Here is a 25,923-nt window from a genome sequence, read left to right on the forward strand (position 1 = left end):
GGTGCTGGAAACATGGCAACTATTCTATACTATTCTACACTACCTCTGTCTACTCTATTATTTTTACATTGTTGAGTATTTGCTTTAAGAGGGCATCAATAATACCGGTGCCCAAGAAAACTAAGGTGATGTGCCTCAATGACTATCGACCAGTGGCACTAACGTCCATGGTGATGAAGTGCTTTGGTTATGGGGCATATCAACTACAACCTCAATAAGAACCTCGACTCACAACAGTTTGCCTACCGTCACAATAGGTCCATGGAGGATGCGATCTCACTGGCTCTCCACTCCGCACTGGACCACTTGGACAATAAAAACACTTACGTCAGGTTGACGATCTTTCCTGGACCCAGCACACTGATGCAATCATAAAGAAAGCACATCAGCGCCTCTATATTCTGAGAAGATCACTATGTCAAAGAGAATTCTCTTGAACTTCTACAGCTGCGCAGTAGAGAGCATACTGACTGGCTGCATTGTGGTCTGGTTCAGCAAATTGATTGTCCGGGGGGGAAAAGACTGCAAAATGTTGTAAACACTGCCCAGGCCATCACCGGCTCTGACCTCCCCACCATTGAAGGGATCTATTGTAGTCGCTGCCTCAAAAAGGCTGCCAACATCATTAAGGACCCACACCATCCTGGCCACACACTCATCTCACCACTGTCATCGGGAAGAAGGTGCAGGAGCCTAAAAACTATAACATCCAGGTTCAGGAACAGCTACTTCCCTACAGCCATCAGGCTATTAAACACTACAACCTCAAGCTATGAAGTACAGTAGATTATTATTATCATTATTCCACTTTATTGTTTGTTCTTTTTTTCTGAGTTTTTGTTATTATTTATTATGATCACATATTCTGTTGTGCTGCAGCAAGTAATAATTTCATTGTTCTATCTGGGACGTATGACAATAAAACACTCTTGGCCCTCTACTCTTGATTTTACTATTCTTAAATATGGTTGTGCCTATGTATGGTAAATGTTTTACAGAACTGTTACAGAAGATGCTCTTGCTCTGGTTTTGAACCTTCTTTAAAAAATCTTGTGATTTGTGAAGAATTGTTCCACAGTTTAGCTAAACAACAGACTCTGTGTTCTTACACAATTTTATGTTTGAGCATATGTCGTAGAATTCTGTTTCATCCTTTCAAATGCTCAGACCTTCCATTAACAACTGCACAGTAGCATATAATTTGGGCAAAAACATTCAGCAGTTCAGCCAAGGAAAACATGGATAATGTTTCAGGTCAAATTCTTTTGTCAGAACTATGAAAGAGACAAACCCATAGTTTTCAGTTAAAGAGACAGTGAGGTGGGCATGGGTAGAGTAAAATGACTGTGTCTGGCAGGATGAAACCAACTGGGTTAACATGGCAATTAGAAGCACATCACACTGCTTTGTGTGTGATAAATATTGGTAATAACAGGTTATGGAAATGCCCAGCAAGGCAGGCAATACTCAGAAAACTGAGCCAAAATCACAGATGGATGACAGGCAGAAATGGCTAGTTTTGGTACAAAGAGGGAGAAACATGAAGGTGGACAATTTGTTATTGAATCTAGAGGCAGCAATGTCCCCAGCTTGCCATAATGCCCAGAAATACCTGCTTTAGACCAGGGGAACAACAGGTGAGAAGAACAACGTGTGAACTTATTTGATTTTCTTTCTTATGTAACTGTTGCAGTTATATGCTGATTGGAGTCATTATCGTTCAGTTCTTGTGATAAAGTCGTGTTGTGCAACACCACCATTTGCTGAATAGGAAATGTCAGTACAGATTTAGCAGCTCAAAACTGGAATCCAAGAGATGTATTTCACTAAGTTCAAGACATGGCTTGCCCTCCCTACAATATCACCATAAGCCAATAGGTATCTATCAGGTAAAATTGAGGTGCCAACATGGTGAAATAACTATAGGATTAAACAATTCTTCATCCAGACATGTTTTATATTTCAAGTTCAAGAGAGTTTATTGTCATGTGTCCCAGATGGGACAATGAAATTCTTGTTTTGCTTCAGCACAACAGAATATTGTAGGCATAAATAAATACAGAACAGATCAGTGTGTCCATATACCATTGAATATATATGTTTAGTAGTCTGATGGCTGAGGGGAAGAAGCTGTTCCTGAACCTGGATGTTGCAGATTTCAGGCTCCTGTACCTTCTACCTGAAGGGGGCAGCGGAGAGATGCGTGTGTGGCCAGGATGGTGTGGGTCCTTGATGATGCTGCCAGCCTTTTTGAGGCAGCGACTGTGGTAGATCCCCTCGATGGTAGGGAGGTCAGAGTCGATGATGGGCATTGTTTACAACTTTTTGCAGTCTTTTTCGCTCCTGGGCGCATAAGTTGCCGAACCAAGCCATGATGCAACCGGTCAGCATGCTCTCTACTGTGCACCTGTAGAAGTTCGAGAGAGTCCTCCTCAACATACCGACTCTCCGTAATCTTCTCAGAAAGTAGAGGCGCTGATGTGCTTTCTTTATAATTGCATCAGTGTTCTGGGACCAGGAGAGATCTTCGGAAATATGCATGCCCAGAAATCTGAAGCTCTTGATCCTTTCCACCATCGACCCGTTGATATAAAAGGGACTATGGGTCCCCATCCTACCCCTTCCAAAGTCCACAATCAGCTCCTTGGTTTTGCTGGTGTTGAGAGCCAGGTTATTGTGCTGGCACCATTTGGTCAGTCAATCAATCTCCCTTCTATACTCTGACTCGTCCCACAACAGTGGTGTCGTCGGCAAACTTTATGATGGAGGATGCACTATGTTCAGCTATGCAGTCATGAGTATAGAGTGAGTACAGCAGGGGGCTGAGTACGCAGCCTTGAGGTGCTCCCGTGTTGATTGTTATCGAGGCTGACACATTTCCACTAATACGAACAGACTGTGGTCTGTGAATGAGGAAGTCGAGGATCCAGTTGCAGAGTGATGCGCAGAGACATAGTTCCGAGAGCTTGGTAACCAGCTTGGAGGGGATGATTGTATTAAAGGCCGTGCTGTAGTTAATGAATAACATCCTGACATGAGTTTTTGTTGTCCAAGTGGGCCACAGCGGAGTGGAGAGCCAGCGAGATCGCATCCACCGTTGATCTGTTGTGTCGGTAAGCGAACTGTAGCTGGTCTAGGTTTTTGTCGAGGTATGAGTTGATATTTTGGAATTGTTAGAGGAAAACAGAACAAAATTAGGAGGTGAAATTTGTTTTCCAGGGAGGAACAGTAATTGAAGTCCTGAACCCTTTGTCCTATGAATTATAAACTCAGATTCGTTTTTGTTCCTTAGAAAGTTGATTTTCAAAACATTTGTTGAGGTTTAGCGAAATTTGAACTGTTCATGAAGGAAGTGTTCATAAGATCATGCGATAGGAGCAGAATTAGGCCATTGAATCATGGCTGATCTATCTCTTCCTCCAACCCCATTCTACTGCTTTCTCTCCATAACCTCTGACACCTCTATAATCAAGTGTTTTTACGATTATCGCAACCCATCCAGAAAAATTCTGCAATGTTACGGAGTGATTTTGATCATTTTCATTTGTAAACATCAGTCCTGTGTACTGTTGCATTCTGATTAAATATATTTAGTTTCAAGATTAGACCATTCAGTATTAAATGTTTGAATTGGAATTCTCTGAACTTTTGACGTAGCATGAATATAAACTGACTACATAATTCAATTCAATTGCGTCACCGTAGTTTCTAAAATGGTTTACGCGATGAACTACCCCTGCAACGACTGCCCATTAATCCTTGCTGAGTTGACCTTGCCATGCTTCACATTTGAAATGGGGAAGGGGTTATTGAGAGCTTGTTAATAAAGAATATGTTCTAATAAAAGTAATTTATGTGTGTATGTGTAGGTGTACTATAGACTGTTTAAGATGCTGTCTCCATGCATCAATGCTGTTCAAGGATTTAGCAAAGGATTCCAGCCTTGTAGAGCACTAACCTCATCTGTGTTCTGGCACATCCTGCAAGAAATGTTTGATTGGCCTCAGGCCAAGCTTGATTGATAGAAATAGCAATGCGATTCTGATTATCTGGTACCCAGAAACTGGACAACAGGTCATTGAAAAAGCTCAATGAAGGGAAATAGCTGTTGACTCACTGATTTGAACAAAAAACTGCCCACGTTGGAAATCTGAAATAGAAGCACAGACTGCTGGAAATACTGAGAACACAGTATTTGTTGGCAAAGAAACATAATTAATATTTCAAGTTAGTGATTTTGCGTCAGAACTCAAACGTGGGAATGAGTGATGGAACTTGGTGGAGCGAGGTCTAGTCTGCTTCTATCCTGTGCAGTACTTGCTATTGGAGTCTTTGCTGGAACAGTGTAGAGAGAGCTTTGCACATATTTCTTAGACCTATTTGAGGGGATTCTATTAAGGGAGCCTAATTTGTCTCAATGCTGCACTGGTTGGTCTTTTGGCTAGCAATGTTTATTTATTGAAATGGAATTTAGTTTGGTGCTGAAGACATTTATATTTAAACTATTATTTGTCATAGGTTACTCCTTCAGTGAGGGCGAGAAGTTTATCTTTACTACCCCCTGGAGCATCAAACTCAGCGCCTCTTGGGAACCAGAAGCAACAGACACATAGTGGACCAGGAATTGTCTCTATTACCCATCATAAGTCTCCTGCAATTACCCGACGTGCCAAGACTCAATGTCCAGGGCGCCTTGTAGATGTTAAAGAGGTAAGTTTGGCAACTAATGGAGAATAATTATATTAGATGTTGTGAAGAGTTAATTTGGGTGGAACAATTATGCATTTATGTAGGGTACATTTTCTGTGTCTTTGCCTCTTCTAATGTAAGTGCAGATATAAAACTGACCAGTTTACCCATAATTTTCAAGTGTTCAGGCCTGAATTGTGAGTGTTTAGCTCCTCTTAAATCCAGGTTGCTTTGTTTAAAGCAGATCTGCACTGCTTTGAGGAGGATGTATTATTGCGTCAGCAGAGACTAAACAGTTCCAAGAATATAGCTTGTCAAAGCCCAGTAAATGAAGTAAACCGCTTTTGGTCACCTCCTCGACGTGGAGGCGATTTATTTTCCATGTCGCCTCCCTCACGCCTAACAGCATGGATTGGAGTTGGGCCTGGAGCTTCAGCAGCGGGCGCTGCGTGGACTTTTCCATCGCGGAGCGGGCGAACCCTTACCAGGGGTTGCCAGACAGGAGTGCTCCGATCGCTGGCCTGGTGACTTTGACATCATGGGGCTGAGGTCTGCGGAGCTTCTAGCCGCGGGCGTGGAGTGGACTTACCATCTGGGATCTCTTGCCAGGGATCGCTGGAGAAGAGCTCCAACCGCCGGCCTGCAGCCTATAACATCCTGAAGCCGCTGTCTCCAGTAGGAAAGTGCCGATTCGGGCGCTCCGAGCCGCGGGGTGTGTTTTACCGTCCCGATGTCGGAGTTTGGATTATCCCGACGAGAGGGCCTGTACATCCGGCTGTCCGTAGCAGTGACTACGGAGGGTTTATGGCCCCGACCACGGGTGAACAAGGAGGGGGGCTGACTGAACTTGGTTGCTTTCCACCACAGTGAAGAATGCTTTGGTGGATGTTTGTGTTAAAATTCTATTGTGTATTGTGTATTGTGTGTTCTTTTTTTAAGAGTATCGCTGTTGGCAAATTAATTTCACTGCACCTTCGGGTGCATATGACGAATAAATTTGACTTTGCCTTTGACAAAGGCCTGAGTTTCTCTGACATTCTCCGGGTTCAGAAATAGCCTTTTGCCATCAGCCAACCCTAGCCACAGCAGCATTGAACTACAATGGATTTTGCACTACTACGATTGCACCACATACTTACAGTATCATAGTATACTTTACCTGGAATAACTAGTAGTTTCTCGTAAATTTATTTGTTGTATTGCTTTTAATGCTTGTAAATGAGATGTTTAGTAAATTTGCAAATTATTTTAAAGTGGGTGATATCATAGATATTGAAGATTTATTTAGAATTCGACAGAGGAGGCCAAAGAGGTTAATTAAGAGGAGGGAAATAGAGCATGAAAGAAAGCTGGCAGGAAATATAAAAACTGATTGTAAAACTGATTCTTTAGATATGTGAAGAGAAAAAGATTAGTGAAGAATTATGTAGGCCCCTTGCAGTCAGAATACTGGTGAATTTATAATGGCAAACAAGGAAATGGCAGACCAGTTAAACAAGTACTTTGGTTCTGTAATCACTAAGGAAGACACCAACATTCTCCCAGAAATACTAGGGGACCGAGGATCTTGTGGGAGGGAGGAACATAAGGGAATCCACATTAGTCAGGAAATGGTGTTAGGTAAACTGTTGGGACTTCTTATTGCGTATGGCGTGCACAGCCTAAAGTTGTAGGTCAACTTGTTCTATTTGATCTTGTTTGCGCACGTCGGGTTGATTGCATCAGTCGAAACAGGGTGGACCACGTGAAGGTTGCAATCTCCCACCCCACTGTTGGGACTGAAGGCAGATAAATCCCCAAGGCCTGATGGTCTGCATCCCAGAGTACTCATGTAGGTGTCCCTAGAAATCGTGGATGCATTGGTGATTATTTTCCAATGTTCTCTCGACTCTGGATCAGTTCCTGTGGACTAGAGGGTAGCCAATGTAAACTGCACACAATACTCAATGTTTCAAGGTCAGTTTATTCTCACATGTACCTCAAGGTACAGTAAATTTTGAGTTTCCGTTTTAATTTTAATACAGCATTCTTCTACCATGCATACTTAAGACCCTGAGGTAGCACAATGTAGGTGCACTGGTATACACAATGGCATACAGTAGACGAATGCTCTGGAAATGCCTACTAGTAGTAGTCATGCCTACTATGTTCTGTTGTGCTGAAGCAAAGCAAGAATTTCATGGTCCTATCTGGGATACATGACAATAAACTCTCTTGAATCTTGAAATGCACGAGGAAGATTAGTTGACATGAGATAATAGTCTATTTTGATTTATTAGTTCAGTTGATCTTTATTTTTGCACTGAGGCAGAGAAAAGATGCTCGGTGAGCTTGAAAGTAAGGGACTCCTGGTGTTTTGGTAACTTAGATTGACCAGAATAGTACTGCACTGTTTAAAGATGGCTTAGAAAGCTATTTACAATCAAGACATCAACAATATGAGGTGGATTCTACTTGTATAACTAATTAATGCAATTCAAATGCAGCGACTGCAAGGAAACATTTGGATTTTTTTAAAACTTATTAATATTTGTCCTCAATATATTTTTAAGCGCATTATTTACAAATAACACAAAGTATAATTCAATTATTATTATCTTGTAATTCTTTTTCTTATCAATTAATGATTTATCTATTTTTAATAGATGATGAGCCAGGCAGAAGGACAACTGAAGAACCTTGTTCATTCAATAGAATCTCTTCCATCTTCTGGGCCTCTGTCTGCATTGGATCAAGATTTACTTCTTTTGAAAGCTACCTCAGCTGCTACCATGAGCTGCCTAGGTGATTGCTTGAGCATTCTGCAGCAAAGTGCACAGCAAGCAGCCCAGCACAACAAAAGATTTTCAACAGGTAAATTTTATGATGCCGACCAGAGAAAAGGCAATTCTGGATTTATTGTCCAATGAACCAAATTTGATAAGAGAACTCAAGGTAAAGGAACCGATTGGAGGTAGTGATCATAATATGATTAGTTTTAATCTGCAATTTGAAAAGGAGAAGGTTAAATTGGAAGTGGCAGTGATGCAGCTGAACAAAGGGGATTATGAAGGCATGAGAGGGGAGCTGGCCAAGGTAGACTGGAAAGGGATACTAGCAGGAATGACGGTGGAACAGCAATGGCAGGAATTTCTGGGCATAATCCGGAAGACACAGGATCATTTCATTCCAAATAGGAAGAAAGATTCTAAGGGGAGTAGGAGGCAACCGTGACTGACGAGAGAAGTTAGGGATAGAATAAAACTAAAAGAAAAGATGCATAACACAGCAAAGAGTAGCCGGAACCCAGAGGATTGGGAAACTTTCATTGGACAACAGAAGGAAACAATACGGGCTGAAAAGATGAAGTACGAAGGGAAGCTGGCCAGGAATATATAGAAGGACAGTAAAAGCTTCTTTAGATATGTAAAGGGAAAAAGAGTAGCAAAGTCAAATGTGGGTCCCTTGAAGGCAGACACGGGTGAAATTATTATGGGGAACAAGGAAATGGCAGAAGAGTTGAACAGGTACTTCGGATCTGTCTTCACTAAGGAAGACACAAACATTCTCCCAGAAGTACTGGAGGACAGAGGATCTAAGGGGGTTGAGGAACTGAAAAAAAATTTCATTAGGCGAGAAATAGTATTGGGTAGGCTAATGGGACTGAAGGATGATAAGTCCCCAGGGCCTGATGGACTGCATCCCAGGGTCCTCAGGGAGGTGGCTCTAGAAATAGTGGACGCATAGGTGATCATTTTCCAATGTTCAATAGATTTAGGATCAGATCCTGTGGATTGGAGGATAGCTAATGTTATCCCACTTTTCAAGAAAGGAGTGAGAGAGAAAACGGGGAATTACAGACCAGTTCGCCTGACTTCGGTGGTGGGAAAGATGCTTGAGTCAATTATTAAAGAGGTAATAATGGGGCATTTGGATACCAATAAAAGGATTAGTCCGTCAGCATGGATTTATGAAAGGAAAATCATGCTTGACTAATCTTCTGGAATTTTTTGAGGATGTGACGTAAAATGGATGAAGGAGAGCCAGTGGATGTAGTGTATCTAGACTTTTAGAAAGCCTTTGATATGGTCCCGCACGGGAGACTGGTGACTAAAATTAGAGCACATGGTATTGAGGGTAAGGTGTTGACTTGGATAGAAAATTGATTGGCAGACAGGAAGCAAAGAGTAGGAGTGAACGGGTCCTTTTCAGAATGGCAGGCATTTGCGAGTGGAGTGCCGCAAGGCTCAGTGTTTGGGCCGCAACTGTTTACCATATATATTAATGATTTGGAAAAGGGAATTAGGAGCAACACTAGCAAGTTTGCGGATGACACAAAGCTGGGTGACATTGTGAACTGTGAAGAGGATGTTAGGAGGTTGCAGGGTGACCTGGACAGGTTGAGTTAGTGGGCAGATGCGTGGCAGATGCAGTATAATATAGATAAATGTGAGGTTATCCACTTTGGTGGCAAAAACAAGGTGGCAGATTATTATCTCAATGGGGTTAGGTAAGGGGGAGGTACAGCGAGACCTGTGTGTCCTTGTACACCGGTCATTGAAAGTCGGCGTGCAGGTTCAGCAGGCAGTGAAGAAAGCTAATGGAATGTTGGCCTTCATAACAAGAGGATTTCAGTATAGGAGTAGACGGTTCTGCAGTTGTATTGGGCTCTGGTGAGATCACATCTGGAGCATTGCATACAGTTTTGATCTCCTAATTTGAGGAAGGACATCCTTGTGATTGAGGCAGTGCAGCGTAGGTTCACAATATTGATCCCTGGGATGGCGGGACTGTCATATGAGGAAAGATTGAAAAGACTGGGCTTGTATACACTGGAGTTTAGAAGGATGAGGGGGATCTTATAGAAACATATAAAATTATAAAAGGACTGGACAGGATAGATACAGGAAAAATGTTCCCAATGTTGGGTGAGTCCAGAACCAGGGGCCACAGTCTGAGAATAAAGGGGAGGCCATTTAAGACTGAGGTGAGAAAAAACTTTTCACCCAGAGAGTTGTGAATTTGTGGAATTCCCTGCCACAAAGGGCAGTGGAGGCCAAATCACTTGATGGATTTAAGAGAGAGTTAGATAGAGCTCTAGGGGCTAGTGGAATCAAGGGATATGGGAAGAAGGCAGGCACGGGTTATTGATTGGGGACGATCAGCCATGATCGCAATGAATGGCGGTGCTGGCTCCTGCACCTATTTTCTATGTTTCTATGTGAATTGATGGCAAATGAGTAGAATATGAGGTTTCCTGTCTGATTCTACAATTCCTGTGTTTGAATGGATGGCCTTGTTGGTAGCAATCAACATTTTGATGTGTTGGTTCTAAAAATGAAAAGTGAAGTGAAATCTGACACAAGCATACTCGTAATTGAGAGAAATAAATTTTCTTCCTCTTTGAGAATTTGGAAAATTCTATCACAAGGTAACATTTTTGCATTATCAAATTTGAGCAGCTTGTGCAATATTGTCACGTTCTTCTGACCAGATCCTCGAGATTGAGGACACTTGCGTCCTCTCCAGATTTGTTGATTCTGGATGGCTGATGAAACCAATCTAAGAACCTCCATTACTGGGGAAAGAGGTGACTCACAGGGAGTTTGGGGGTGGTTTGTTTCTGCTAATGCTTTATAAAGGTTTCTGTCTTCTTTTGAGCCATGAATTATTCTGAATGCCCCGCAAGAGGTTTCAAGGAATCAGTAAAGCTGTTATACCATCAAAAAATCTTGAATCTGTTCCTCTGACAACTCGTAATGTGTGTATTGGTTACCGAGTCTGCGAATAATGTGGCCCGCTCAGTGTGGCTGATTGAGTGACTAGACCCTCTGTGCAAGTGATGTTGCCCAGGGCGAAGACACTGATGTTTGCTTGTTGATTTGATTCTCCCTGTGAATTTGATGAAATATGTAGAGATGAGATTCTATCTTCCAAATGATGTTCTATTTTCTCAAATGGCTTTTCAAAGACCGCCACTACCCGCACCAGTGCTCTTTTGTTTAATTATACAGCTCAGTCATGTTAGCTAAATGTAATTTACCTTAGCAAAACTGGTTGTTTCTTTCAATCAAGTAATTTTGTCCCTGACAGTGGTCTCTAGAATTTTTCATGCGGGAATTTGACCTGAAATGATGACCATATCCCCCTCCCCCCCCTCCACAACCCCTACAGTTGTAGTTCGACCCACTGAGTTACTCCAGCAGATTGTTGTGTCAAGAAGGAACTGCAGATGCTGGAAAATCGAAGGTACACAAAAATGCTGGAGAAACTCAGCGGGTGCAGCAGCATCTATGGAGCGAAGGAAATAGGTAATGTTTCGGGCCGAAACCCTTCTTCAGACTGATAGGGGGTGGCGGGGAGAAGGAAGGAAAAAGGGAGGAGGAGGAGCCCGAGGGCTGGGGGATGGGAGGAGACAGCTCAAGGGCTAAGGAAGGGGAGGAGACATCAAGGGCTAACAAAATTGGGAGAATTTAATGTTAATGCCCACCGGGTGCAAGCTCCCCAAGCGGAATATGAGGTGCTGTTCCTCCAATTTCCGGTGTTGCTCACTCTGGCAATGGAGGAGACCCAGGACAGAGATCTCGGATTTGGAATGGGAGGGGGAGTTGAAGTCCTGCATCCGACGGGCATGAACATTGAATTCTCCCAATTTTGCTGCACCCGCTGAGTTTCTCCAGCATTTTTGTTTACCCTTCCAGCAGATTGTTTGTTGGTCTGGAATTTAAAAAATATCATAATTTGAGTTAATAACTGACTGGCTTGTGGTTTCCAATTTTCTTTGCTTTGTAGCAATCCTCAAGTTTTCTGCCCCATTCCTGTATTTGAGGATGTGGCAAAGTTGTGGTCAAAACTACTTTCATCTCCATCGAAGATAGACACAAAAAGCCGGAGCAACTCAGCAGGACAGGCAGCATTTCTGGAGAGAAAGAATGGGTGGTGTTTCGGGTCGAGACACTTCTTCTGACTGGATAGGGATAAGGGAAACGAGAGATATAGAAGGTGATATGGAGAGATAAAGAACAATGAATAAAAGATATGCAAAAAAGTAGCGATGATAAAGGAAGCAGGCCATTGTAAGCTGTTTGTAGGTTGAAAATGAGAAGCTAGTACGTCTTTGGTGGGGGAGGGATATCCCAGATGGAAGTCCGTGTCGGGCGGTGTAGTCAGTGCATGTGTGAATTTGAATTTATGGTAGATATAATTCTCGGAAAGCAACTATTCCTGAGTCTGTTTGTCCTGGATTTGATGCACCTATAGCGCCTTCCAGAGGGCAGCAGGTCGAACAGTCCAAACGCAGGATGGGAGCTGTCTTTGATGATCTTCTTTGCCCTGCTAAGGCAGCGGGAGGTGTAGATGTCCATCAGGGAGGGGAGAGGGCAGCCAATGATCCTCTGCGCTGTCCTGGTTACCCTCTGAAGCCTCTCCCTGTCTGCCATGGTGCAGCTGCCATACCATGCTGTAATGCAGTATGTCAGCAGGCTCTCGATGGACGAGCGGTAGAAGGTCAGCGGCAGGTTAGAGTCCAGGTTGTGCTTCCTGAGGACCCTCAGGAAGTGCAGCCGCTGCTGAGCCTTCTTGATGACCGCTGTCGTGTTGTCCGTCCAGGAGATGTCGGCAGCGATATGGACACCGAGAAACCGGAAGGTGTTGACCCTCTCCACACACTCGCCGTTGATGTGTAGGGGGGCTAAGTCGGTGCTGTGCCTCCTGAAGTCGACAATGAGCTCTTTTGTTTTCCTGGTGTTCAGAGCCAGATTGTTTTCTGAGCACCAGGTTGTCAACTTCAGGACTTCCTCTCTGTAGGCTGCCTCGTCTCCCTTCGAAATAAGTGAGACCGCTCGTCCATCGAGAGCCTGCTGACATACTGCATTACAGCATGGTATGGCAGCTGCACCATGGCAGACAGGGAGAGGCTTCAGAGGGTAACCAGGACAGCGCAGAGGATCATTGGCTGCCCTCTCCCCTCCCTGATGGACATCTACACCTCCCGCTGCCTTAGCAGGGCAAAGAAGATCATCAAAGACAGCTCCCATCCTGCGTTTGGACTGTTCGACCTGCTGCCCTCTGGAAGGCGCTATAGGTGCATCAAATCCAGGACAAACAGACTCAGGAATAGTTGCTTTCCGAGAATTATATCTACCATAAATTCAAATTCACACATGCACTGACTACACCGCCCAACACGGACTTCCATCTGTATATATGTATATATGATATATGTATATATGTCCCCCCCCCCCCCCCCCCCATCTCCCTTCTGTTTTTTTTTTCTGTTTCTTGTTTTTTGTGCTAAATTGTATGTATGCACTGAGTACGAGCAGCTTTCAGTTTCACTGTACATGTATAGTGACAATAAATGGCATATCTAATATCTAATAGTGGGAGAGGGAATGCCGGGGCTACCTGAAGTGAGAGAAATCAATATTCATACCACAGGGCTGTAAGCTGCCCAAGCGAAATATGGGATGCTGTTCCTCCTATTTGCGTTTAACCTCAATGGAGGAGACCAAGGACAGAAAGGTCTGTGTAGGAATGGGAAGGAAAATTAAAGTGTCCAGCAACCTGGAGATCAGAAGATGGACCCAAAAAGCTGGAGTAACTCAGAACAGGTTGGTTCACGTGGGCTGAGGGAAGGTGTTCCACGAAATGATTGCCCAATCTGCGTTTGGTCTCACCAATGCATACGAGTCCGCATCTTGAACAACGGATACAGTAGATGAAGTTGGAGGAGGTGCAAATGGACATCTGCCTAACCTGAAAGGACTGTTGGGGTCCCTGGATAGAGTCGAGGCAGGAGGTATAACGACAGGTGTTGCATTCATCTGTGGTTGCAGGGGAAAGTACCTGGGGAGGGGGTGGTTTTGGTGGGAAGGGATAAGTTAACCAGGGAGTTGCGGAGGGAACGGTCTCTGCGGAAGGCGGAAAGGGGTGGAGATGGGAAAATGTGGCTAGTGATGGGACCCCGTTAGAGGTGATGAAAAGTTTGGAGGATTATGTTTTGCACGCGATGGCTGATGGGGTGGAAGGTAAGGACTAGGGGAACTCTTATCTTTGTTACGACTGGGGAGAGGGGAAGCTAGGGCGGAGCTGCGGGGTACCGAGGAGACACGAGTGAGGGCCTCATCTATGATCGGAGTGGGGAACCTCAGTTTCCTAAAGAATAAGGACATCTTGGTAGATGGAGGAATTGGGAGTAGGGGATAGCGTCTTTGCAAGAAGCAGGGTGGGAAGAAGTGTTGTCGAGATAGTTGTGGGTCAGTGGGTTTGTAACAGATGCCAGTCAATAGTCTGTTTCTTGTGATGGAGACTGAGGAATCAAGAATGAATCTCTATCCATTTGCTTCCCTTAACAGTCTGAATCTGGATTGGATGATTTCTTTAACTTTAATTGATGCCAGCTTTTCCTTTCCATCTATTATTAATTGTAAATTTTTGTCTCTAATTGCACCCAATGTTATTTTGTCTCTCCTGTTAGAGTCCATACAGCATAAGAACAGACCCTTCTGCTCAACTTGCCCATGCTGACCAATATTCCCCATCTACATTAGTCCCACCTGCCAGCACTTGGCCCATAACTTTCTAAAACTATCCTATCCCTGTAACTGTTGAAATGTCTCTTAAATGTCCGGTGGACCTTCCAGTGCAATGTCCGGTGGACCTTCTAGTGCAATGTGCTTATGTGTGCAATGAAAGTGAAGATACCACATGGGCAACAAGCTTAAGAGTTTAGAGGAGTGAATGACTAATTTAGGAGAGTTGTTAATAAGGATATCTTTATATAGAATGTTCAACATTGCATATCTGTGATATAATTAAGGTCACTGAATGGGGGAAAGGAGTTTGTATTCTGGAGGGATAAAAGCATAAATGAGGTAAAGTACCAATGTTAGCAAACCTATTTTTAATCTTGAAAACTGGATCAAATTATTAATAGTTTGCTGGTTCTGGGCTGTATTTTCAGATCAAGTGTCAATGTTAATGGTTTCTAAGTAACTTGCATAATTTCCCTATTAACTTTAGCTCCTGTAGCAAGGTTCTGTCATTTCAATTTCAAAAGATAATTTTTCACAGAATCTTACGGCACATGAAGAAGCCATTCGATATGTTAGGTTGGGGACCAATTCTTGGAAAGAGTTATTTAGGTTTAGGTTTATTGTCACATGTACCAAGAAGCAGTGAAAAACTTAGTTTTGCATGCTATTTAACAGATCAGGTATGCCATACATAAATACAATCAAGTCAAACTCAAGTACAATTGATGAAGGGTGCAGAATATAGTTCCCAGCAATGTAGCACATCAGTTCCGTAGACAAAGTCCAATAACCACAATGGGGTTGAGGTGGATCAGACCGTACTCTAGCTTATGGAAGGATCGGTTCAGATGCTTGGTAACAGAAGGGAAGATGCTGTTCCTGAGTCTGGTGCTATGTGCATTCAAGCTTCTATACCTTGCCAAACAAGAGCTGGAGAGGAAGGAATGACCAGGGTGGTACAGTTCTTTTGATGTTGGCTGCTGTTCCGAATTAAGTGTAGATGGAGTCAATGGTGGGAAGTCTGATCTGTGTGATGGACTGGGCTACACCTATAACTCTCTGCAATTTCTTGTGGTCTTAGGAAAAGCTGTCCCTAATCCAAGCTGTGAGGAGACCCAGGAGTATGCTTTCTATTGGTGCATCTAAAGAAGTTTGTAAGAAACATAGAAAAATAGATGCGGGAGTAGGCCATTCGGCCCTTCGTGCCAGCACCGCCATTCAATATGATCATGGCTGATCATCCAAAATCAGTGGTAAAATCTAACATGACCAATCCTTTAAGAATTTTATGTTTCTATCAGATTCCCTCTCATCCTTCTAAATTCCAGTGAATACAAGCCCAGTCTTTCCAATCTTTCCTCATATGACAGTCCCTCCATCCCAGGGATTAACCTCGTGAACCTACGCTGCACTGCCTCAATAGCAAGGATATTGGCTACCCTTCAATCCACTGGAACTGATCCTGAATCTATAGAACATTGGAAAATGATCACCACTACGTCCACGATTTTTATAGCCACCTCCTTGAGTACCCTAGGCTGCAGACCATCAGGCCCTGGGGATTTATTAGCCTTCTGTCCCATCAGTCTACCCAATACTATTTCTCATTTAATGCAAATTTCTTTCAGTTCCTCTGTCTCCCCAGATCATCTGTCCTCTAGTACATCTGGGAGATTGTTTGTGTCTTCCTTGATGAAGACAGAACCAAAGTACCTGTTCAACTCTTCTCCCATTTCCTTGTTCCCCATAATAATATCACCTGTTTCTGCCTTCAAGGGACCTACATTTGTCTTTAGACAATAGACAATAGGTGCAGGAGTAGGCCATTCGGCCCCTCGAGCCAGCACCACCATTCAATGTGATCATGGCTGATCATCCATAATCAATACCCCGTTCCTGCCTTCTCCCCATATCCATTGACTCCGCTATCTTTAGGAACACTGTTTTCTTGAAAGCATCCAGCGAACCAGCCTCCACCGCCCTCTGAGGCAGAGAATTCCACAGACTCACAACTCTCTTTGTGAAAAAGTTTTTCTTTGTCTCCGTTCTAAATGGCTTCTGGACTCCCCCTACATCGGGAACATGTTTCCTGCCTCTAGTGTGTCCAAAGCCTTAATTTTTACTAATTTTTTTTCTCTTACCATACCTAAAGAAGCTTTTAATATCCTTCTTTATATTCTTGGACAGCTTACCCTCGTACTTCAACTTTTTACCCCATATTGCCCGTTTTGTTACCTTCTGTTGTCCTTTGAAAGTCTCCAAATCCTCTGGCTTCCCGCTACTGTTTGCTATGTTATACACTTTCTTTTTTAGTTTTATTCCATCCCTAACTTCCCTTGTCAGCCACGGTTGCCTCTTACTTCCTTTAGATGCTGGGGCCGCAACTATTTCAATATATATGAATAATTTAGATGATGGAATTAAAAGTAATACTAGCAAATTTGCAGATGACACAAAGCTGGGTGGCAGTGTGAACTGTGAAGAGGATGATTGCAGATTGCAGGGTGACTTGGACGGGTTGAGTGAGTGGGCAAATGCAGTATAATGTAGATAAATGTGAGGTTATCCACTTTGGCGGCAAGAACAAGGAGGCAGATTATTATCTCAATGGTGTCAGATTAGGAAAAAGAGAAGTGCAAAGAGACCTGGGTGTCCTTGTACACCAGCCACTGAAAGTAAACATGCAGGTACCGCAGACAGTGAAGAAAGCTAATGGCATGTCGGCCTTCATATCGAGAGGATTTGAGTATCGGAGTAAAGAGGTCCTTCTGCAGTTGTGCAGGGCCCTGGTGAGACCACATCTGGAGTATTGTGTGCAGTTTTGGTCTCCTAATTTGAGGACATCCTTGCTATTGAGGGAGTAGAGCATAGGTGCACGAGATGGCGGGACTGTCATATGAGGAAAGAATGGAAAGACTGGGCTTGTATTCACTGGAATTTAGAAGGATGAGAGGGAATCTGATAGAAACATATTAAATTATAAAAGATCTACTAGACAAGCTAGGTGCAGGAAAAATGGTCCCAATATTGGGAGAGTCCAAAACCAAGGGCCCCAGTCTAAGAATAAAAGGGAGGCCATTTAAAACTGAGATGAGAAAAAAAAATTTTCACCCAGAGAGTTGTGATTTGTGGAATTCTCTACAGAAAGTAGTAGAGGCCAATTGACTGGATGAATTTAAAAGAGAGTTAGATAAAGCTCTTGTGGCTAGTGGAATCACGGGATATAGGGAGAAGGCAGGAATGGGTTACTGATTATGGATGATCAGCCATGATCACAATGAATGGCGGTGCTGGCTCGAAGGGCCAAATGGTCCTTTCTGCACCTATTTTCTATGTTTCTATGCCATTAAGGGTCACTGGAAATAGAGGCGTTGGTGTGCCACCTTGGCTGTCGCATCAATGTGGTTATCAATATTCAGTTAGTTTCAATCTTTTTATAGTTCCCATTGCCTTCTCAATGATTCAGTGATACTTTCAATGATACTTTTTAATGATACTTTATTGCCACATGTAGCTAGGTACAGTGAAATGCTTTGTTTTTAATATAACCCGGTAAAATGATACAGCAAACCTCACCGAGGCAGTACACAAGAGTGAACAACACTTACAAAAAAGTACATTAGTGAGCAACTAACAATGATTGGTGAACCTAGAATTTAAATGTTTCGAATGTTTCGGGTCGAGACCCTTCTTCAGACTGGTTAGTGATAAGGGAAACGAGAGATATGGAATGGGTGACGTTTCGGGTTCGGGTCTGAAGAAGGGTCTCTTCAAGATGCTGCTTGTCCCGCTGAGTTACTCCAGCTTTTTGTTTCTATCTTCGGAGCAAACAACAATGACTGGTGAATGTAGAATATAAAACACATTTCTGGAATTGCTGTATGAAAGCTTTCAGATTAAAATATGCAGCATATCAATTATTTTGCTTTAAAGATTCCTGCATAAGTAATCCATGAATTAGAATATAGATATTCTGATTATTGGTGTCGTTCTTTTAATGTAGATGAACAAGTTTACTTTCGAAAATGTGGAGTTGGTAATATTTTGCTGTCACTTTAACCACAGATAGTATGTCAGGATGGCAAGGACCAAGGTCACGCTCAGCTGAGCAACTGAAGAATGGAAATGTGTGCTCTTCGCCTTCATTGACTCCAGCGAATGTAAACATTATGTGGTCCTCAACACCTGGTCAGGTCAACCAAGTGCTCCAGCAGCCCTCTGAGGTGAGCCAAATAAAGATTATACATTTGAATGTGAGAATTTAAAAAAAAAAGGTTTTGGTACTGTATGGATTTGTGCTTAGTTTATCAGCTTCAGCCTTTTGTAATTTAAGATAATCACTGAAGAAGTAACCAAAAAGGTTGACAAGTGTAAAACTGTAGACGTTGTTTATATGAATGTCAGCAAGGCATTTGACAAGGTTCTGCCTGGTAGACTGCTCAAGGAGGTTAGATCACATGAGATCCAGGGAGATGACTGGATAGAGAGTTGCCTTAATGGAAGAAAACACAGGGTGGTGGTAGAAGGTTGTTTTTCAGACAGGAACCCTGTGACTTGTGGGATTCCTGTGGGATCGATGCTGGGCCGTTGCTGTTTATGGTTTATATGTCCTGTTGAGGGTTTAGTTTGTAGCGGGTTTTTAAATGTGTATGTGTGGGGGGTGGGGGAAACTTTAAAATCTCTTCCCTGTATGGAGACCCGACCTTTTACCTGTCGGGTCTCCGTTGCCGTTGGGGCCTAGCGCCGTGGAGTGGCCTCCAACCGGAACGACCTGGAGGCTCAAGTCACGGAGCCTGTGGAGCTGTGGAGCCGCGGAGCTGTGGAGCTGCGGACTTACCATCGTGGAGCTAGCCAGCTTCGGAGCGTGGAGAGCTGCAGTGGCGCGCGGCTGCGACCCGACTCCGGTGGATGGTGACACCGGGAGCTCACGGGTCCCTGGTGGGAGACTGCTTTGCGGGGCACCGGCAACGGCGACTTCTCCCCCTCGAATTGCGGGGTTCAGAGTGACCTGGAGCGGGGCCTTGCATCGCCCGGCGTGGCTTTGAGTGGCCGCGGACTTGCTAGCGCCCACTGAATTGTGTTGGTGTGTGTCTTGGTTCTTTTCTTGTATGGCTGCAGAAACCAAATTTCATTTGAACCTCATATACTAGGGGAGATTATGTGTTCGGCACGGACTAGAAGGGTCGAGATGGCCTGTTTCCGTGCTGTAATTGTTATATGGTTATATGGAGGGGAGGAGGGGGAGAGAGAGAGAGAGAGAGGGGGGGGGGGGGAGAGAGAGGGGAGAGAGAGAGGGGGGGGGAGAGAGAGAGGGAGAGAGAGAGAGGGGGAGGGGAGAGGAGAGAGAGAGAGAGAGGGGGGGAGAGAGAGGGGGGAGAGAGAGAGGGGGGGGGAGAGAGAGAGAGGGGGGGGAGAGAGAGAGAGAGGGGGGAGAGAGAGAGAGGGGAGGGGAGAGAGATGGAGAGAGAGAGCGAGAGGGGGGGAGAGAGAGGGGGGGAGAGAGGAGGAGAGGGGGAGAGGAGAGGATGGGGGGGGGAGGAGAGGGGAGGGGGAGGAGAGGAGAGGAGAGGGGGGGAGAGGGGGGGGAAGGAGAGGAGGAGGGGGGGGGAAGGAGAGGGAGGGGGGGGGGGAAGGAGAGGGGTGGGGGGGAGGAGAAGGGGGGGGGGGGGTGGAGGAGAAGGGGGGGTAGGAGAGGGGGAGGAGAGAGAGAGGGAGGAGAGGGGGAGAGGAGAGTGGGGGGGGGGGGGGGGTGGAGGAGAAGGGGGGGGGGCGGAGGAAAGGGGGAGAGAGAGAGAGTGCCTTCAACCCACCCCAAACAAACTATTTGCAGGCAGTGTTTTTTTACCTCTAACCATATTTTCATTTTCAAACCAAATTAAGGGTACTCACAGTGCTGTAGACATTTGTCAGTGTCATTCAAAGCTCTGATTGAGGCACACCACTTGCAGAGACTGACTGAGGCACACCACTTGCAGAGACTAATTGAGGCACACCACTTCCTGGTTTTATAGTCGCTCCCCCTCCCTCCAGCAGGGGCAGCAGAGAGAATGGGGAATGTTGTAAAAACATTAATATCTCTGTCAATTTTCATCGACGGGAAAAATCCTCGGCACATACGCGGCGGAGGGGGGCTCTGAGCGAGGTGGCCAAGAATGACGGCCGTAGGTGGCAGCGTACTCTCGGAAACCGCAGCACAAAAATAGCCGAAACCGATCAAGAACAGAGTTTTTGTAATATAGATGTAAAGATGATTTGATGCGATGCGATGCCAATAGAGGTTAGGTGATTTGTATTTTATTTATTTTTAATTTATTTTTTTCTGTTTTGTCTATGTATGTATATTTTGTTATGTTGAATTAAAAAAAATAAACACAAAATATAAATAATAACAAAAGAAACAATAAATAAACAATAAAAGTTGTAGCTGGAATAGGTGGTGTTTTGGTTCGAGACCATTCTTTAATAGGTCTGAACAAGGGTCTTGACCCGAAAAGTCACCTAGTGCTTTTCTCCAGAGATGCTGACTGACCCGCTGATTTACTCCAGCTTTTTATGTCTATCTTTGGTTTAAACCAGCATCTGCAGTTCCTTCCTATACATTTACATCTCCGGCTTCCTCCCACACTCCAAAGATGGGTATAATTGGCTTAGTATAATTGTAAATTGTCCCTAGTGTGTGTAGGATAGTGTTAGTGTGCTGGTCGGCACGGACTCTGGGCCGAAACGGCCTGGTTCAGCACCGTATGTTCTAAAGCTAAAAACTAAGCAGAGGTCCATGCACAGATCTCTGGAACTCCATTAATTACAGACCTCCAGCCAGAATATTGTCTACCACAACCCTCTGAAGGCCACGAAGGATTTTAAGTGCAGAGAATTAACACTGAATTATTTATATTAAATACTTCATAAAGTTAAATGTGTTTTGCAAAATGGGCTTGCTAGTCTGTTTGTATTGTTCAGCAGATATATAAAAGATAAGGGATCAACCATGATTCAATAAGTATAGAAGTGATGCCAGGAGCAACATCAAGGAATACAAACATGAGTTGACAGAGCTGCAACAGAAGGCTATATGCATGATAAATAGCATGCAATAGTGGAAACTGAATTTGCAAACCATAGATCTGGTCAATATTCTGCAGTCATACCACATTGTGGGAATTAAACTGCTAATAGGAACCAAAGGTTCTAAGAGCTCCATCACAAAAATGGCAGAGGAACAGTATGCAAATAGTAAACACAGAGGTAAAGCAGTTGCAACTATGTTCTGTCACAAGTGCCAAGCAAATGATCCATCTCTGCTTCTGTGCGAGCACAGAACCAGTCTTCAATTTGATTCCTTCCACTTGATATAAATAAATGGTTTGGAGCAATTGATGTTGCGAATAATATGGGTCCAGAGAATTTCTTGACTGGAGACTTGTGTATTCTAGCCAAAGTGCAGGCTATGACTTTATTCCTTTAATTGCAGAAGCTGAAGGGTGATCTTATAGAGGTGGATAAAATCATGAGGGGAATAAATAGGGTGAATGCACGGTCTTTTACCAGAGTAGGGGAATCAAGAACCATAGGTTTAAGTTGAGAGGGGATGATTTAATAGGAACCCTTTAATAATAACCCTAAATAGGGCAACTTTTTACTTGAAGGGTAGTGGGTATATGGAACATTCTGCCAGAGGAGGTAGTTGAGGCAGATACCATAACAGCATTTAAAAGACACTTATACAGGTGCATGGATTGGAAAGGTTTAGAGGGATATGGGCTAAACGCAGGCAAATGGGACTTCTTTAGATGGAGCATCTTGTCGACATGCCAAAGGACCTGTTTCGGTGCTGTGTGAATAATGTTGATTGTTTCAACAGTGGAGATGGCTGAGCCTATGATGGACCACATGCATTATAAAAGACCTACCATTAAGTAACTATCATTGAGACTGTGGTATCCATCTTTGGTAGACAAAAATGCTGGAGAAACTCAGCGGGTGAGGCAGCATCTATGGAGTGAAGGAAATAGGCGATGTTTCGGGTCAAGACCCTTCTTCAGACGCAACCAGAAACGTCGCCTATTTCCTTCGCTCCATAGATGTTGCCTCACCCATTGAGTTTCCATCTTTGGTGATTTCTTTACCATCCCATTTGTTATCAGATTCTTAGAACCATCCATGCGACCAGCGTCCTCAATACCACAGGCTGGAGAGTGTCTATCTTGATCCTCTCCCGTGAGTCTCATCTGTTCCTCAGACACTGCCTCCATTCCTCCAAATCCTCCTATCCAATCTCCTTGTGCTACCCTTTTTCCACCCACCCTATTGCCAGTGATCTTCTGTCTGACACTCAATCCCTCTCACAACCAAACCATCAATGTGGATGAGTATGCCATGTCTGTGTCGGGATATATACAGAAGTGCATGGAGGATGTCACTGTCATCAGGAACATCACAACCCGGGCCAACCACAAACCTTGGATTACTGCAGAGGTGCGTGCCATGCTGAAAGCACGAAATGCGGCTTTTAAATCTGGTGATTTGGGGGCTCTGAGAACAGCGAGAGCCAACCTCAACCGCGAAATTAGGGAAGCAAAGCGCGCCCACGGACAGAAAATCCAGGGTTTCTTCCAGGATGTTAACAACACCAGGAACATGAGGGAAGGCATCCGGGCCATAACAAACTACAAGGCCCTTCAGATATCTTGTAAGGATGACACAGACTTTCTAAATGAACTAAATAATCATTTCGGCAGGTTTGAGGCACTGAACACCACTACAGTGAGGAAATTAGAGCCACAACCAGGAGAACAGTCACTGTCTTTTGAAACTGCTGAAGTCCGCAGAATCCTGGAGGGCATTGACCAGCGAAAGGCAGCCGGACGGACCGGATAACATACCGGGGCGTCTGCTTAGGGGATGTGCCGACCAGCTGGCCCTGGTTCTGACAGACATTTTTAACATCTCCCTGAACCAGGCCATTGTTCCATCATGTTTCAAGACAGCCACCATCATACCAGTTCCCAAAAAGTCCACAATAACCTGCCTGAATGATTATCGCCCCGTAGCACTCACACCAATAATAATGAAGTGCTTTGAGAGGCTTATTAAGCAGCACATGGTCTCTAAACTCCCCTCCAGTTTTGACCCGTTCCAGTTTGCTTATCGCCCGAACCGCTCCACAGAGGATGCTATCTCCTCTGCAGTCCACCTGAGCCTACAACACCTGGAGGAGAGGAACACCCACGTGCGGATGCTGTTTGTTGATTTCAGCTCAGCATTTAACACGATAATCCCCCAGCATCTGGTGAGCAAACTGGCACCCTTAGGATTCAATACCAGACTATGCAACTGGATCCTGAAAGACCCCAGTTTGTGCGGGTGGGGAAGAACACCTCCTCGGTCATCACACTGAGCACCGGCTCCCCTCAGGGCTGTGTCCTGAGTCCGCTGCTCTTTACATTGATGACACATGACTGTGTCGCCAGGTCCACTATTAACCATATCATCAAATACGCGGGTGACACAACAGTAGTGGGCCTCATCCGCAATAACGACGACCAGGCATATAGAGAGGAGGTGGAACAGCTGGTGAGCTGGTGCAGCAGGAACAACCTTCTCCTAAATGTGAACAAAACCAAGGAGACTGTCATCGATTTCAGAAGGAAAATTCAGCCCAGTCACACTCCACTTTGCATCAACAACTCAGCAGTGGAGCAGGTGAAAAGCATCAAGTTCCTGGGGGTGCATATAATGGACACCTTAAACTGGTCCACAAACATTACATCTCTGGCAAAACGGGCACAGCAGCGGTTGTACTTCCTCCGCAGGTTGAGAAGTTTACACCTCCACCCTCTCATCCTCGCCACTTTCTACAGAAGCACAATTGAGTCGGTCATGACCAGCTGCATCTCTACGTGGTGCGGCAGCTGTACAGCTGCGGACTGGAAGTGTCCTCAGAGAGTGGTGAGAACAGCGGAAAAAATCATTGGGACTTCTCTTCCTTCCATCATGGACATGGGGTACAAGCGCTGTCTGATTAGAGCTAAGGGCATTACCAGGGCCCCAACACACCCACAATTTGGACTGTTTATACTGCTTAACTCTGGGAGGAGGTACCGCAGCATGAAGAGCGGGACAACCAGGTTCTGCAACAGCTTCATCCCCCAGGCCATAAGATTACTGAACAATCAACAAAACCGAGGCTAGAACTTTTAAATATCGACACTTTTTAAAAACCTTTTATATATATTTATTTTACAGAACCATGCACATGAGGCATTTTTATGGACACACCTAGCACTTTTTACTATTACCTGATTTTGGAGAGTCAAATGCAATGAAATTTCGTTCAAGGTGCACTGTGTCTAGGTGTATATCTGAATGACAATAAAGTTTTCAATCATCATTCATCCATTAATGCATTCATTCATTCATTCATTATTCATTCATTCATCATTCATTCTTACTCCTTATTACTTCTCTCTTTTCTATTATTGCCATGCATGGTTTCCCATTCTCAAGAGACTGAGAGTTCTCACTCTCAGACACTTCTCAACTAATTCCATAGGTCCATGGGCTAAATATAGTTACAATAAAGTATTATTTATTCCATGTTTTGTATTATATATGTGAGTGATGAGTGCTGTTAACAAAAAACTGATTTTCAAGTTTTATTTTTGCTCCATATCTTGGTATGCATTATTTATTGCATTCATTTACAATGATTTATCTTTTTCCTCCTTGTCTCCCTTCTACTTAAGTATGCTTTGTTTGGGGAAGACCCTGCAGAGCTGATATTTCCTCTTTGTGCACACAAACTAATTTCTGTTGATTCTGTGTGCACATTGTAATGAAATCAATACAATGCTAAGGAGGTGGAAACAAGAGACTTATCCATGATTATCCATATGTCATCCATAGCCGTATGGAACGTCAGCCTTCTGTGTCTCCTGCCAAAGGCACCATTGAGAAGAGGGCATGGTCCAGATGGTGATGATCTTGACGATAGATGTTTTAAAAAAAAACAAGACAGTCTCTCAGCATATGACAGTACCGCCATCCCAGGAATTAACCTTGCTGCACTCCCTCAATAGCAAGAATGTCCTTCCTCAAATTTGGAGACCAAAAACTGCACCCAATACTCAAGGTGTGGTCTCACTAGGGCCCTGTACAACTCCAGAACTGCAGTCCTCTTTCTTGCTCTCTGAAAAGTGATAAATCTGGCACCAAGATTTTTCTGAAGGCAGAGATGTTGGATGAAAGCCAGATTTCTTTTTTACAGACTGAACTTGAATCTCGCACCTGCACTTAGACTGTTCTGCCTAATGAGGTGAAGAGTTAGCACCCTGAACTACTTGTCTCTTGGATTATCTCATGGGAATAGCTGATGTGTGCTATATTTTACTTGGCCAGAATACTGGTGCATTATGGATGTCACAAATGCTCTGCTTCGAAGGAGAGTAAAATAATTATTTATTGAGTCCTGTGACCCAGGGGAATTCTGATTTACTTGAAGGGATTAATGGACTGCAGTCATGGCATTCTGGGCTCCACAAATAAACCTGGATTCCTTATAAATCACAAGGGCTGACTGAATGTATAGCTATTCCATGACCTTTTACAGATAATCCTTTTTGTTAAGTGCCATATTACCACAACGCTTACAGGATTGATCTGGATTGGGCTGGAACTGAGCTATTGCCCAGAAATGCCAATTGGAATTCCCACACTCCCT

General features: G+C 44.1%; 1 protein-coding gene across 1 annotated transcript in view; it reads left to right on the top strand.

The window, feature by feature from the left end:
* Nucleotides 1-25,923, top strand: part of LOC129708996 (oxysterol-binding protein-related protein 10-like) — a 161,227-nt gene that overhangs the window by 53,079 nt on the left and 82,225 nt on the right. Inside the window, exons 4-6 of the mRNA XM_055655128.1 lie at nucleotides 4,519-4,710; nucleotides 7,335-7,542; nucleotides 18,270-18,427. Of these exons, the coding sequence (XP_055511103.1) occupies nucleotides 4,519-4,710; nucleotides 7,335-7,542; nucleotides 18,270-18,427 (558 nt within the window). The remainder of the gene's footprint in view (nucleotides 1-4,518; nucleotides 4,711-7,334; nucleotides 7,543-18,269; nucleotides 18,428-25,923) is intronic.

The sequence above is a fragment of the Leucoraja erinacea genome, chromosome 2 (genome assembly GCF_028641065.1).
Source record: "Leucoraja erinacea ecotype New England chromosome 2, Leri_hhj_1, whole genome shotgun sequence".
Classification (NCBI taxonomy): domain Eukaryota; kingdom Metazoa; phylum Chordata; class Chondrichthyes; order Rajiformes; family Rajidae; genus Leucoraja; species Leucoraja erinaceus.